Source organism: Salvelinus fontinalis, chromosome 32, assembly GCF_029448725.1.
Source record: "Salvelinus fontinalis isolate EN_2023a chromosome 32, ASM2944872v1, whole genome shotgun sequence".
NCBI lineage: Eukaryota > Metazoa > Chordata > Actinopteri > Salmoniformes > Salmonidae > Salvelinus > Salvelinus fontinalis.
Genome location: NC_074696.1, coordinates 43,332,123 through 43,345,756, shown reverse-complemented (window position 1 = coordinate 43,345,756; position 13,634 = coordinate 43,332,123). Strand labels below are relative to the sequence as shown.

The following is a 13,634-nucleotide window of genomic DNA, read 5'->3' as shown; positions in this document are numbered from 1 at the left end:
GTCCTCAGAGCATGCGCAGACCAGCTGGCTGGTGTGTTTACGGACATATTCAATCAATCCTTATCCCAGTCTGCTGTTCCCACATGCTTCAAGAGGGCCACCATTGTTCCTGTTCCCAAGAAAGCTAAGGTAACTGAGCTAAACGACTACCGCCCCGTAGCACTCACTTCCGTCATCATGAAGTGCTTTGAGAGACTAGTCAAGGACCATATCACCTCCACCCTACCGGACACCCTAGACCCACTCCAATTTGCTTACCGACCCAATAGGTCCACAGACGACGCAATCGCAACCACACTGCACACTGCCCTAACCCATCTGGACAAGAGGAATACCTATGTGAGAATGCTGTTCATCGACTACAGCTCAGCATTTAACACCATAGTACCCTCCAAACTCGTCATCAAGCTCGAGACCCTGGGTCTCGACCCCGCCCTGTGCAACTGGGTCCTGGACTTCCTGACGGGCCGCCCCCAGGTGGTGAGGGTAGGTAACAACATCTCCACCCCGCTGATCCTCAACACTGGGGCCCCACAAGGGTGCGTTCTGAGCCCTCTCCTGTACTCCCTGTTCACCCACGACTGCGTGGCCATGCACGCCTCCAACTCAATCATCAAGTTTGCGGACGACACTACAGTGGTAGGCTTGATTACCAACAACGACGAGACGGCCTACAGGGAGGAGGTGAGGGCCCTCGGAGTGTGGTGTCAGGAAAATAACCTCACACTCAACGTCAACAAAACAAAGGAGATGATTGTGGACTTTAGGAAACAGCAGAGGGAGCACCCCCCTATCCACATCGACAGGTCAGTAGTGGAGAAGGTGGAAAGTTTTAAGTTCCTCGGTGTACACATCACGGACAAACTGAATTGGTCCACCCACACAGACAGCGTTGTGAAGAAGGCGCAGCAGCGCCTCTTCAACCTCAGGAGGCTGAAGAAATTCGGCTTGTCACCAAAAGCACTCACAAACTTCTACAGATGCACAATCGAGAGCATCCTGTCGGGCTGTATCACCGCCTGGTACGGCAACTGCTCCGCCCACAACCGTAAGGCTCTCCAGAGGGTAGTGAGGTCTGCAGAACGCATCACCCGGGGCAAACTACCTGCCCTCCAGGACACCTACACCACCCGATGTCACAGGAAGGCCATAAAGATCATCAAGGACAACAACCACCCAAGCCACTGCCTGTTCACCCCGCTATCATCCAGAAGGCGAGGTCAGTACAGGTGCATCAATGCAGGGACCGAGAGACTGAAAAACAGCTTCTATCTCAAGGCCATCAGACTGTTAAACAGCCACCACTAACATTTAGCGGCCGCTGCCAACATACTGACTCAACTCCAGCCACTTTAAAAATGGGAATTGATGGAAATTATGTAAAAACGTACCACCAGCCACTTTAAACAATGCCACCTAATATAATGTTTACATACCCTACATTACACATCTCTTATGTATATGTATATACTGTACTCTATATCATCTACTGCATCTTGCCATCTTATGTAATACATGGACCACTAGCCACTTTATACTATGCCACTTTATGTTTACATACCCTACAGTACTCATCTCATAGGTATATACCGTACTCTATACCATGTACTGCATCTTGCCTATGCCGTTCTGTACCATCACTCATTCATATATCTTTATGTACATATTCTTTATCCCTTTACACTTGCGTGTATAAGGTAGTAGTTGTGGAATTGTTAGGTTAGATTACTTGTTGTATTACTGCATTGTCGGAACTAGAAGCACAAGCATTTCGCTACACTCGCATTAACATCTGCTAACCATGTGTATGTGACTAATAAAATTTGATTTGATTTGACGTGCTGCAAGTCCCGCCTCTCCTCATTGGTTTTTAGGAGCATATACTCACGTGGGTGATTGAAAGATTGAGAGCGGACCCCTGGACCTCAGTTAATCTAAGTAACATAATAAAGAAATCCCATTCTAAATCTGTCAATTTAAGCTGGAGATGCTTTGGATGCGTCTACCGCCTACGTCGCACTTCCGCATCTGTGGTGAAAGGTGGCAGAACTAGAGTGGTGTTCGTCAGACAATGAGACATCCCAAAAATAGGTATTCTCAGGAAACCGTCTGTAGCGTCCAAACGATTGGACCTACGAACTACACTGAAGAAAAATATAAAACGCAACATGGAAAGTGTTGGTTCCATGTTTCATTAACTGAAATAAAAGATCCCAGAAATTATCCATATGCACAAAAAGCTTATTTCTCTCAAATGTTGTGCACAAATTGGTTTACATCCCTGTTAGTGAGCATTTCTCAGTTGCCAAGAGAACCCATCCACCTGATAGGTGTGGCCTATCAAGAAGATTAAACAGCATGATCAAGATGAAAAAGCATGATCATTGCACAGGTGCACCTTGTGTTGGGACAATAAAAGGCCACTCTACAATGTGCAGTTGTGTCACACAACACAATGTCACAAGTTGATGGAGCTTACAATTGGCCTACTGACTAAAATAATGTCCACCAGAGCTGTGGCCAGAGATTTGAATGTTAATTTCTCCACCCTAAGCTGCCTCAAATATAATTTTAGGGAATTTGGCAGTGCGTCCAACTGGCCTTCACATTAGTTTGTAGCCCAAACGGTTCAGACGCTACAAACAGAAGTTGGCACATCGACAGTACCAACCAGACGAGTCCCCTGACAATTGTGGGAATCGTAAAGCAAAACGGAGACCGCCATCTTGTTCACCACCCCAGGACCTCCATTATCTGGCTTCTTCACCTGCGGGATTGTCTGAGACCAACCACCCAGGAAGCTGATGAAACTGGGTTTGCACAACCAAAACATTTCTGCACAAACTGTCTCATGCGCATCTGCGTGCTCATCGTCCTTACCAGGGTCTTGACCTGACTGCAGTTTCGCGTCGTGACCGACTAGGATGGGCAAACGCTCACCTTCGATGGCTACTGGCACCCTGGAGAAGTGTGTTCTTCACAGAATTATCCTGGTTTCAACTGTATGGGGCAGATGACAGTGTGTTTGGCATTTTGTGGGCGAGCGGTTTGCTGATGTCAACGTTGTGAACAGAGTACCCCATGATGGCGGGTTATGGTATGGTTAGACGGACAACAAACACAATTGCATTTTATCGATGGCAATTTGAATACACAGAGGTACCTTGATGAGTTGAGGCCCATGGTTGTTGCCATTCATCCGCTACCATTACCTCATGCTTCAGCATATTGGACAGCCCCAAGTCGCAAGGATCTGTAGTTACTAGAAGCTGAACATGTCCCACATTGAGCATGTTTGCTCTAGACCGACATGTACGACAGCGTGTTCCAGTTCCCGCCAATATCCAGCAACTTAGCACATCCATTGAAGAGGAGTGGGACAACATTCCACAGGTCACAATCAACAGCCTGATCAATTCTATGCGAAGGGTGGGTCACATGAGGCAAATGGTGACACACCAGATACTGACTGGTTTTCTGATCCACACCCCTTCCTTTTTTTAAAGGTATCTGTATTCTCAGTCGTGAAATCCATAGATTAGGGCCTTTTAAAAATATATATATTTCACCTTTATTTAACCAGGTAGGCCAGTTAAGAACAAGTTCTCATTTACAACTACGACCTAGCCAAGATAAAGCAAATCGACAAAAACACAGAGTTACACGTGCAATCAATAACACAAAAATAGAAAAATCAATGTACAGTGTGTGCAAATGTAGAAGAATAGGGAGGTAGGCAATAAATAGGCCCTAGAGGCAAAAATAATTGCAATTTAGCATTAATACTGGAGTGATAGATGTGCAGATGATGATGTGCAAGTAGAGATACTGGGGTGTTAAAGAGCAAGAGGGTAAGTAATAATCTGGGGATGAGGTAGTCGGGTGTGCTATTTACAGATTGGCTGTGTACAGGTACAGTGATCAGTAAGCTGCTCTGACAGCTGATGCTTAAAGTTAGAGGGAGATTTAAGACTCCAGCTTCAGAGATATTTGCAATTCGCTCCAGTCATTGGCAGCAGAGAACTGGAAGGAAAGGCGGCCAAAGGAAGTGTTGGCTTTGGGGATGACCAGTGCAATATACCTGCTGGAACGCGTGCTACGGGTGGGTGTTGCTATGGTGACCAGTGAGCTGAGTTAAGGCGGGGCTTTACCTAGCAAAGACTTACAGATGACTTGGAACCAGTGGGTTTGGCAACGGATATGTGGTGAGGGCCAGCATACAGGTCACAGTGGTGGGTAGTATATGGGGCTTTGGTGATAAAACAGACGGCTCTGTGATAGACTACATCCAGTTTGCTGAGTAGAGTGTTGGGGGCTATTTTGTAAATGACATCACCGAAGTCGAGGATTGGTAGGATAGTCAGTTTTACGAGGGTATGTTTGGCGGCATTAAATGAAGGAGGCTTTGTTCCGAAATAGGAAGCCGATTCTAGATTTCATGCTTAATGTGAGTCTGGAAGGAGAGTTTACAGTCTAACCAGACACATAGGTATTTGTAGTTGTCCACATATTTTAGGTCAGAACCGTCCAGAGTAGTGATGCTAGTCGGGCGGGAGGGTGCGGGCAGAAATCGGTTGAAGAGTATGCACTTAGTTTTACTAGCATTTAAAAGCAGTTGCAGGCCACGGAAGAAGTGTTGTATGGCGTTGAAGCTCGTTTGGAGGTTTGTTAGCACAGTGTCCAAAGAAGGGCCAGATGTATACAGAATGGTGTCGTCTGCGTAGAGGTGGATCAGAGAATCACCCGCAGCAAGAGGGACGACATTGATATATACAGAGAAAAGAGTCGGCCCGAGAATTGAACCCTGTGGCACCCCCATAGAGACTGTCCAGACCTCTGACAACAGGCCCTCTGATTTGACACACTGAACTCTGAGAAGTAGTTGGTGAACCAGGCGAGGCAGTCATTTGAGAAGCCAAGGCTATTGAGTCTGCTGATAAGAATGTGGTGATTGACAGAGTCGAAAGCCTCGGCCAGGTTGACGAATACGGCTGCACAGTACTGTCTTTTATCAATGGCAGTTATGATATCGTTTTGGACCTTGAGCGTGGCTGAGGTGCACCCATGACCAGCTCGGAACCAGATGATTGCATAGTGGAGAAGGTACGGTGGGATTCGAAATGGTCAGTGATCTGTTTATTAACTTGGCTTTTGAAGATTTTAGAAAGGCAGGGAAGGATGGATATAGGTCCATAACAGTTTGAAGACGGGGATGACCGCAGCAGCTGTCCAATCTTTGGGGATCTAAGACGATACGAAAGAGGTTGAATACGCTGGTAATAGGGGTTGCAACAATTTCGGTGGATAATTTTAGAAAGAGGGTCCAGATTGTCTAGCCCAGCTGATTTGTAGGGATCCAGATTTTGCCGTTCTTTCAGAACATCAGCTGTCTGGATTTGGGTGAAGGAGAAGCGTGGGAGGGTTGGGCAAATTGCTGCAGGGGGTGCTGAGAGGTTGGCCGGGGTAGGGGTAGCCAGGTGCTAAGCGTGGCCAACCGTAGAGAAATGCTTATTGAAATTCTCGATTATCGTAGATTTATCAGTGTTGAGTGTTTCCTATCCTCAGTGCAGTGGGCAGCTGGGAGGAGGTGCTCTTATTGTCCTTGGACTTTAGTGTCCCAAAACTTATTGGAATTAGTGCTACAGGAAGCAAATTAGTGTTTGAAAAAGCTAGCCTTAGCTTTCCTAACTGACTAAGTACAGTGGGGCAAAAAAGTATTTGGTCAGCCACCAATTGTGCAAGTTCTCCCACTTAAAAAGATGAGAGAGGCCTGTAATTTTCATCATAGGTACACTTCAACTATGACAGACAAAATGAGAAAAAAAAATCAGATAATCACATTGTAGGATTTTTTATAAATTTATTAGCAAATTATGGTGGAAAATAAGTATTTGGTCAATAACAAAAGTTTCTCAATAATTTGTTATATAGCCTTTGTTGGCAATGACAGAGGTCAAACGTTTTCTGTAAGTCTTCACAAGGTTTTCACACACTGTTGCTGGTATTTTGGCCCATTCCTCAATGTAGATCTCCTCTAGAGCAGTGATGTTTTGGGGCTGTTGCTGGGCAACACAGACTTTCAACTCCCTCCAAAGATTTTCTATGGGGTTGAGATCTGGAGACTGGCTAGGCCACTCCAGGACCTTGAAATGCTTCTTACGAAGCCACTCCTTCGTTGCCCGGGCGGTGTGTTTGGGATCATTGTCATGCTGAAAGACCCAGCCACGTTTCATCTTCAATGCCCTTGCTGATGGAAGGAGGTTTTCACTCAAAATCTCACGATACATGGCCCCATTCATTCTTTCCTTTACACGGATCAGTTGTCCTGGTCCCTTTGCAGAAAAACAGCCCCAAAGCATGATGTTTCCACCCCCATGCTTCACAGTAGGTATGGTGTTCTTTGGATGCAACTCAGCATTCTTTGTCCTCCAAACACGACGAGTTGAGTTTTAACCAAAAAGTAATATTTTGGTTTCATCTGACCATATGACATTCTCCCAATCTTCTTCTGGATCATCCTCTCTAGCAAACTTCAGACGGGCCTGGACATGTACTGGCTTAAGCAGGGGGACACATCTGGCACTGCAGGATTTGAGTCCCTGGCGGCGTAGTGTGTTACTGATGGTAGGCTTTGTTACTTTGGTCCCAGCTCTCTGCAGGTCATTCACTAGGTCCCCCCGTGTGGTTCTGGGATTTTTGCTCACCGTTCTTGTGATCATTTTGACCCCACGGGGTGAGATCTTGCGTGGAGCCCCAGATCGAGGGAGATTATCAGTGGTCTTGTATGTCTTCCATTTCCTAATAATTGCTCCCACAGTTGATTTCTTCAAACCAAGCTGCTTACCTATTGCAGATTGTCTTCCAAGGCCTGGTGCAGGTCTACAATTTTGTTTCTGGTGTCCTTTGACAGCTCTTTGGTCTTGGCCATAGTGGAGTTGAGTGTGACTGAGGTGGTGGACTCTTTTATACTGATAAGTTCAAACAGGTGCCATTAATACAGGTAACGAGTGGAGGACAGAGGAGCCTCTTAAAGAAGTTACAGGTTTGTGAGAGCCAGAAATCTTGTTTGTTTGTAGGTGACCAAATACTTATTTTCCACCATAATTTGCAAATAAATTCATTAAATATACTACAATGTGATTTTCTGGATTTTTTTTTCTCATTTTGTCTGACATAGTTGAAGTGTACCTATGATGAAAATGACAGGCCTCTCATCTTTTTAAGTGGGAGAACTTGCACAATTGGTGGCTGACTAAATACTTTTTTGCCCCACTGTATATTGGTTCCTGACTACTCTATGGAAAGGGGAGACTCCCACAAACACAAGGTTGTTCTCCGATTAATATAATTCCATACAAAAGACTACAAAAAGTGCCAGTGCAATTAAGTGTTCAAAAAAATCTAACTTTTTTGATTAGTACTCTGACTGTTCGGTCACCTGGTCAGATAAAGAGCCATCCTCCAACTGGCCACACCCAAGAGGAAGACCGAGAGCCATATGATCGAACCAATTGGAGGACGACCTACACAACCTGGGACTCAAAACCACAGACTGGGACCTGGCCCTGAATAGGACAGCATGGAGATCCATGTCAAGGTGCTATGTGCAAGTGAGTAACTAACTGTACAGGGACTTTTTCTAGTCTTTCGAGTATGGATTTTAATTGAGTATATTTTTGCATCCGGACCTCTGATTTTCCTTTTTATGGTTTGTGTGTGTACCTGCTGAACTCCATAATTAAATGAGCTCTTATGCACCGGCAGCCACCTATCTAAACCTGGGAGCAGACCCTTGTACTGCTTTTCTACATCCCTGCTTAGACGGCTGAATATAACTCAATTATATTAAGGAAATCCAGAGCACAATTTAACATGATCAAAAAGGCAAGGCAAAATAAACATTTATTCACAATAATGTAGTGCTTTTTATTAAAAAACAAAAACAAATTGAATATAAAACAAAAAGTAAAAACCAACGGCATTTTCATAACTTTAGAATCATAATTACAAACTTTTAACGAGTGGAAGAAGTTGACAAACTGTACACATCACAAAATGTCTGCCAGTATGTCCATTTACAATGCTTGTATCTTATTTTGTGATTGTCTAAAAATAACTAAACAAATCACACAAAACACACAAATACAAGTACAAGCATCAAATTGAACAATTTCTCAGGGGGGGTAACATATTGGAGCTGACATCTTTAAAAATATCAACATTAAGTTGGTTTGTTTTTTTAGTGTTCAACACTTTGCAGCAAAAACAAGGAGCACATTTTCTCCTCAAAAGTAATATTACAGCGACAGATGTAATTTCAGAGTCACTGTTACGTCCCAATGAAGTTCGTTTGACATTCTTCTCACACTGAACAAAAATATAAACGCAACATGTAAAGGGTTGGTCCCATATTTCATGAGCTGAACTAAAAGATCCCAGAGATTTTCCATATGCATAAATAGCTTATTTCTCTCATTATGCACAAATATTGTTCACATCCCTGTTAGTGAGCATTTCTCCTTGACCAAGATAATTCATCCACCTGACAAGTGTGGAATATCAAGTAGCTTATTAAACAGCATGATCATTACACAGGTGCACCTTGTGCTGGGGACAATGAAAGGCCACTAAAATGTGCAGTTGTCACAACACAATGCCACAGATGTGTGAAGTTGAGAGCGTGCAATTGGCATAGTGACTGCAGGAATGTCCATCAGAACTGTTGTCAGAGAATTTAATGTTAATTTCTCTACCATAAGCCGCCTCCAACATTATTTTTGAGAATTTAGCAGTATATCCAGCCGGGCCTTACAACCGCAGACCACGTGTATGGCGTCGTGTGGGTGAGCGGTTTGCTGATGTCAACGAACACAATTGCATTTTATCTATGGTAATTTGAATGCACAAAGATGCCTTTAAAAAAATGGGCCTCAGCATTTTCACGGTATCTTTTACCAACAGTTGCATATCAGTGAAATCAATAGATTGGGGCCTAATGAATTCATTTCAATTGACCTATTTCCTTATAGGAACTGTAACTCAGTAACATCTTTGAAATTGTTGCACGTTGCATTTATATTTTTGTTCAGTATAACTTTTAGGCAACAAAAACTCTTTAAGTTCATGTCTTTCAATTAGGACAGTTGTACGTTTTACTGGACAAAAACACCTTCTCTCCCAAGCTTAAGTGTCTTGATTATAGTAATACAAATGGCAGAAATAATAATTATAATACATATGGGGCTGAGTCCTGTACAATACACGAAATCCATTATCAAGATATTGCTTTTGGAGACACTTCTCACATTATCCCAGTCTGTATATACATAACTTGGCACTGTACAACTTTCTGTCCTCTTTCCATCTCTATGCCAGTCCATCTTGATGGGACATCTCGATCTAAGTCTCATTTTAAACAGAAGCATTTGGAAAAAATAAATCTCATCAAATCTCACAAATGATTTAAAATATTCTCCATGGCAACCAGAAACACATTTGAAGAAAACATTTACAGCTAGAATCCCTTCCCAACAGATACCCCTTTTCACAGAATATAAGAAAATATGACCGTCACAATACATTTTACGTTACCTATGGTTTCCATAATTTCCCATAAAATGTTAATTGCCATCAAGCCCTTAATTTTTTCATAATTTTTTTTCTTCAAGAATTCTGGCAGATTAGACACACAAATGTGCATACACTCACGCAAGGCAGTCAGGGACCACGGCGTTCTAAGGCGTTACAGTAAGAGTCAGTGTTCCCGCCGCCTGACTTCATTAAGCTGGTGAATCAGGTACTTCAGAAAGAGGGGCGAAGCGGACTGCCTCACAAACTGAACAAGACACTTGACTGACCAAAAGCGCACATTCTCTCTCTCCAAAGACCACCAGCTATTCTTTACAAACACAATCCCGTCCTTCCTTCTCTGTTCCTAATGAATTACTACAGTATGAAAGAAAAAGAAATACTTATTATTAACTTGCTTTTCAGACTGCATCACCCAATAACATGTGAGTGTTAGTGTGTCTCGTTGATACATTAGAGAGCCAACAATATCCATGGTACCAAAGTGCAGTTGACCAACCTCGTTCCTGCAGCTTCTCCTAGTTCATCAGCAGCAGTGTGTGTTTACAAGTTGCTCATACAGTCCACTGCATAGCCTCCTATGTCACTCCTATGCCTCTTATCCTGGTACATTTAGGTTTAGTTTCATTACCACTTAGTCCCACTGGGGGCGCAGGTCTCCAGCCTCCTCATTCCCATTTGATGTCGTAAAAAAAAAAAAAAAAGTATATTTGAGTTTATGACTATGCCACAGCCATGTCCAGTACCACATGTTCCTTTCTTTTGCTCACTAAAAATAATTCTACTCAAGGTTGCACTGATGAGCCATGTGTATGGATAATGTGAAGCCTATATAATAATCTCTTCGCCCTGAGTAACCAGGGCTGTCTTTGATTAATATTTGTTCAATGCACTTTAAGTGCATGGGGTACTTTTTCCTATGTAAAAAAAAAAATGCATTTGCATCGTACTTCAATAAGTCTGGGTCCACCCTCCTGAGAAGTCCTTGCGTCCAACAAAACCGCTGCCAATGGCCACGACTGCCGAGTGCACTGCTTCAAACCGTTGGGTTGTCATTGGGTTGTCTAATCACTTGATGACAGGTTGGGGAAGAGGGGACACGCCCGGGAAGGGTACCAACCCTTGCCCTTTGTGGTCACTTCCTCTTTGCAAATGTCATCTTCCCTTACCATGTTTTCCATTTCACCCTCCCAAGTGAATGAAAGGGGATTGCGCTTGCCAGGTAAGTGGCAACATCATTTTCTACCCACAAAGTCTCCGAATCCAAGCGTTCTTCTACGTAATCGCCGCCCTGACCCCTCCTCTAGAAGATAAGTGACATCTATGGCTGTTGAAAGAAGAGAGAGAAGTTACTAAACACCAATGACACTAAGTTAACTGTCAGATATTTCCCCTTCATCAAACCACCCAGTGTCTCTATACCCGTTTACTCATTGCCTGCTCACCATTCTTATTGGGTGATCTGTGTAGCAGATCCAGCAGAATCTTGTTTAGCCGATCCCTTTGCGCCTCCCTCCTGCCAAGTCCAGAGTGATGGAGGGGTGAGGAAGACATGGAGGGGAGGAGTTCCAGCATGTCAACTCCTATCTCTGCTGCACCTTCCTCCAGCTCCCTATGCTCCTCTACCTCCTGCCCCCGTTCCTCTTCTTCTCCCTCCCCTGGCCCAACTGGTTGCGGGGGTTGGGCAGCCGCAGGGAGTGTGGTTTCTTCTTGGGCAGCATCCATGTCCCCCTCCACCCCTCTTCCGTTTTCACTCTCCGGACAGAAGTTGTCAACCTGGTCACACGGGGAAGCATCGTCCTCACAGGCTCCTTTGGGCCGCTCGCTCTTCCAGGCCGAACGCCCCCCGTTCCTCTTGTAGTTGTCGGGAACGTAGTGTGGCTAAGGCGAGGTTGGGAAGGAACAGACTTTCAGTTGACTTACAAGTTGTTCATGCACAACTTAGATTTTGGGATTATTAACAATTAGTTTTATGAACAAGCGATACGAATTGGAGCAGAATTAACTATCAAGCTGAACCCCCATCTTCTCTCTTAGGATAACTAACAGTTTGCAAAAACAGCACACAGTAAAAGAATGGTAGGCACATCAGTCATCACTAGTGCCCGATCCATCATCTTTGATAAATCAACTCCGATACACTAATCTGATTACACTAAATTCAATTCTACCTCAAACTAGCCTCACTAAAACTCCAGAAAAACACTTCAATACAACCCCCAGGCCCTACTCTTGGACCCTCTTACCGAGAAGTCTCTCTTGGGGGCCAGCCTCTTGGGGAAGTGGTTGAAGGCGTAGGGCTTAGTGCACACGGGGAAGCGGTTGCGGTGGATCTTGTAGAAGAGGTGCGCTGACTTGTCCAGGCGGTAGTCGCAGATGTACACGTCCTGCTCCTTCACTCCCTTCGGCCGTCCTGAAAGAAAACAACACCACAGGTCAGTTTAGATAATTGTGTGTGTTAGCTCATTGTGTGTTTATACATCTCCCTTACAAACTGTGTGTGAGTGTGTCTCACCCTTGCAGTAAGTGTAGAGGTCGAGGACACAGCAAGTCCCAACCACGGCCTCCAGTGGGATGATCTCGTAGAGCGGCACGCGGAACAACTCGTTGTGGTAGAAGCGGCGCGAGGGCGAGTGGTGTGTCTCGTGGGGCCTGAAGTAATGGTGGCCAAAGGCAAACCTCTCACCCCTACAGGGCACACACACAATGAGACGAGAGAGTCAGAGACAAAAATACAGCAATGAAATCGCTGATGTTGCTCAGTGCTGGCTCAAAGTAGTGTTCCCTTTGCCCCATTCCTTACTTTTCGCTCTTCCAGAGTTTCTCAATGCGGAAGATGTCCAGCTTGTCCCTGTTGACATGGGACAGGAGGCGGTAGGACTGCCTGACTGGCTGGCCCTCTGGGGTGCGTCTGCTGTCCCTCATCAGGTACACACAATCACCTGGACAGACAGGTTACATAACATTGTCATGATTTTTATTTATAAAGCATATTTAACACCCCAAGGTGCTATAGAACTTATTCAATGTGGCAAACTGTGCAACTGGCACACAAACATACTAAAACATTGACGTGGCCTTGTACAGTACATGGGGTTGCGTCTGAAATGTCATTCTATTCCCTATATAGTGGCCTACTTTTGACCAGAGCCCTATACTTCTGAGCAGAGCCCTAGTCAAAAGTAGTACACTATATAGGGAATAGGGTGCCATTTCACACACAACCATGGTTATATAGTCCCCCTCCATACCTTGGTGCAGCAGCAATTCGTCTCGCAGTAAACAGATGTGGTAGATAGAGCCAGACTGGGCGTAGCTGGGCTGGGGCAGCATTGGCACCTCCTGGAGCACCAATGAGACAGGATATCAGATGAAACAGGAAGATGAAACAGACAAAGCACTCCTTTGACATAACCAGGGCTGTGGCAGTCATGAAGTCGTGTCAGCCGGAGATTGGCAGTTATTTGCTTGACAGTCTCACTGTAATTGACCGTTAATTACAGTTTTCCCCAATTGTTTACGCTCTAAAATTGGAACTTGAAACGCAATCACCCGAAACCTGAAACTCATGTACCAAATTCCTAAACCAAGTCCGCAATTCTGCAAGCACAATTCCTGCTTTACACTCAGTTTTCAATTATATCACACTTTTTGCAAAACACTACACACAGTTCTCTACATTAGGCACAACATTCAAAATGTAAATATTTTTTGTCCCTTTGGAAAGCAACGCCAATCACAATGCCAAGCTCTACACACCAATTGGCAACACCCACTTCTCATAGGTGTAAACACTAGTTGCTGAATTGTTCACTTAGAAATCAGAGCTTTAGCACTAGAAAAGGCCACAGATGAGCTCTCCTGTTTTGGAAGTCAATGGTGAAGCAAGAGCTAGAGGTGAAGGAGTGAGAGGAAGAGGACGACGAGGAAGGACAGTCATCTCAGATGAAATCAGGGACACATTGGTTGACCATGTGCTCAACCATGGGTTGAGTATGAGGGAGGCTGGGTAGAGAGTTCAGGCCAACCTGAGCCACTACACGGTT

General features: G+C 44.5%; 1 protein-coding gene across 4 annotated transcripts in view; it reads right to left on the bottom strand.

The window, feature by feature from the left end:
• Positions 1 to 7,895: 7,895 nt before the first annotated feature.
• The window catches only part of LOC129831407 (histone-lysine N-methyltransferase ASH1L-like), a 49,718-nt gene continuing 43,979 nt past the window's right edge, over positions 7,896 to 13,634 (bottom strand). For all 4 annotated transcript variants that reach the window (XM_055894786.1, XM_055894787.1, XM_055894784.1 and 1 more), the window contains 6 exons: positions 12,840 to 12,930; positions 12,392 to 12,530; positions 12,104 to 12,276; positions 11,835 to 12,001; positions 11,034 to 11,469; positions 7,896 to 10,915 (listed from right to left, as the gene is read on the bottom strand). In XM_055894786.1, the coding sequence (XP_055750761.1) occupies positions 10,824 to 10,915; positions 11,034 to 11,469; positions 11,835 to 12,001; positions 12,104 to 12,276; positions 12,392 to 12,530; positions 12,840 to 12,930 (1,098 nt within the window). In that variant the 3' untranslated portion in view covers positions 7,896 to 10,823. The remainder of the gene's footprint in view (positions 10,916 to 11,033; positions 11,470 to 11,834; positions 12,002 to 12,103; positions 12,277 to 12,391; positions 12,531 to 12,839; positions 12,931 to 13,634) is intronic.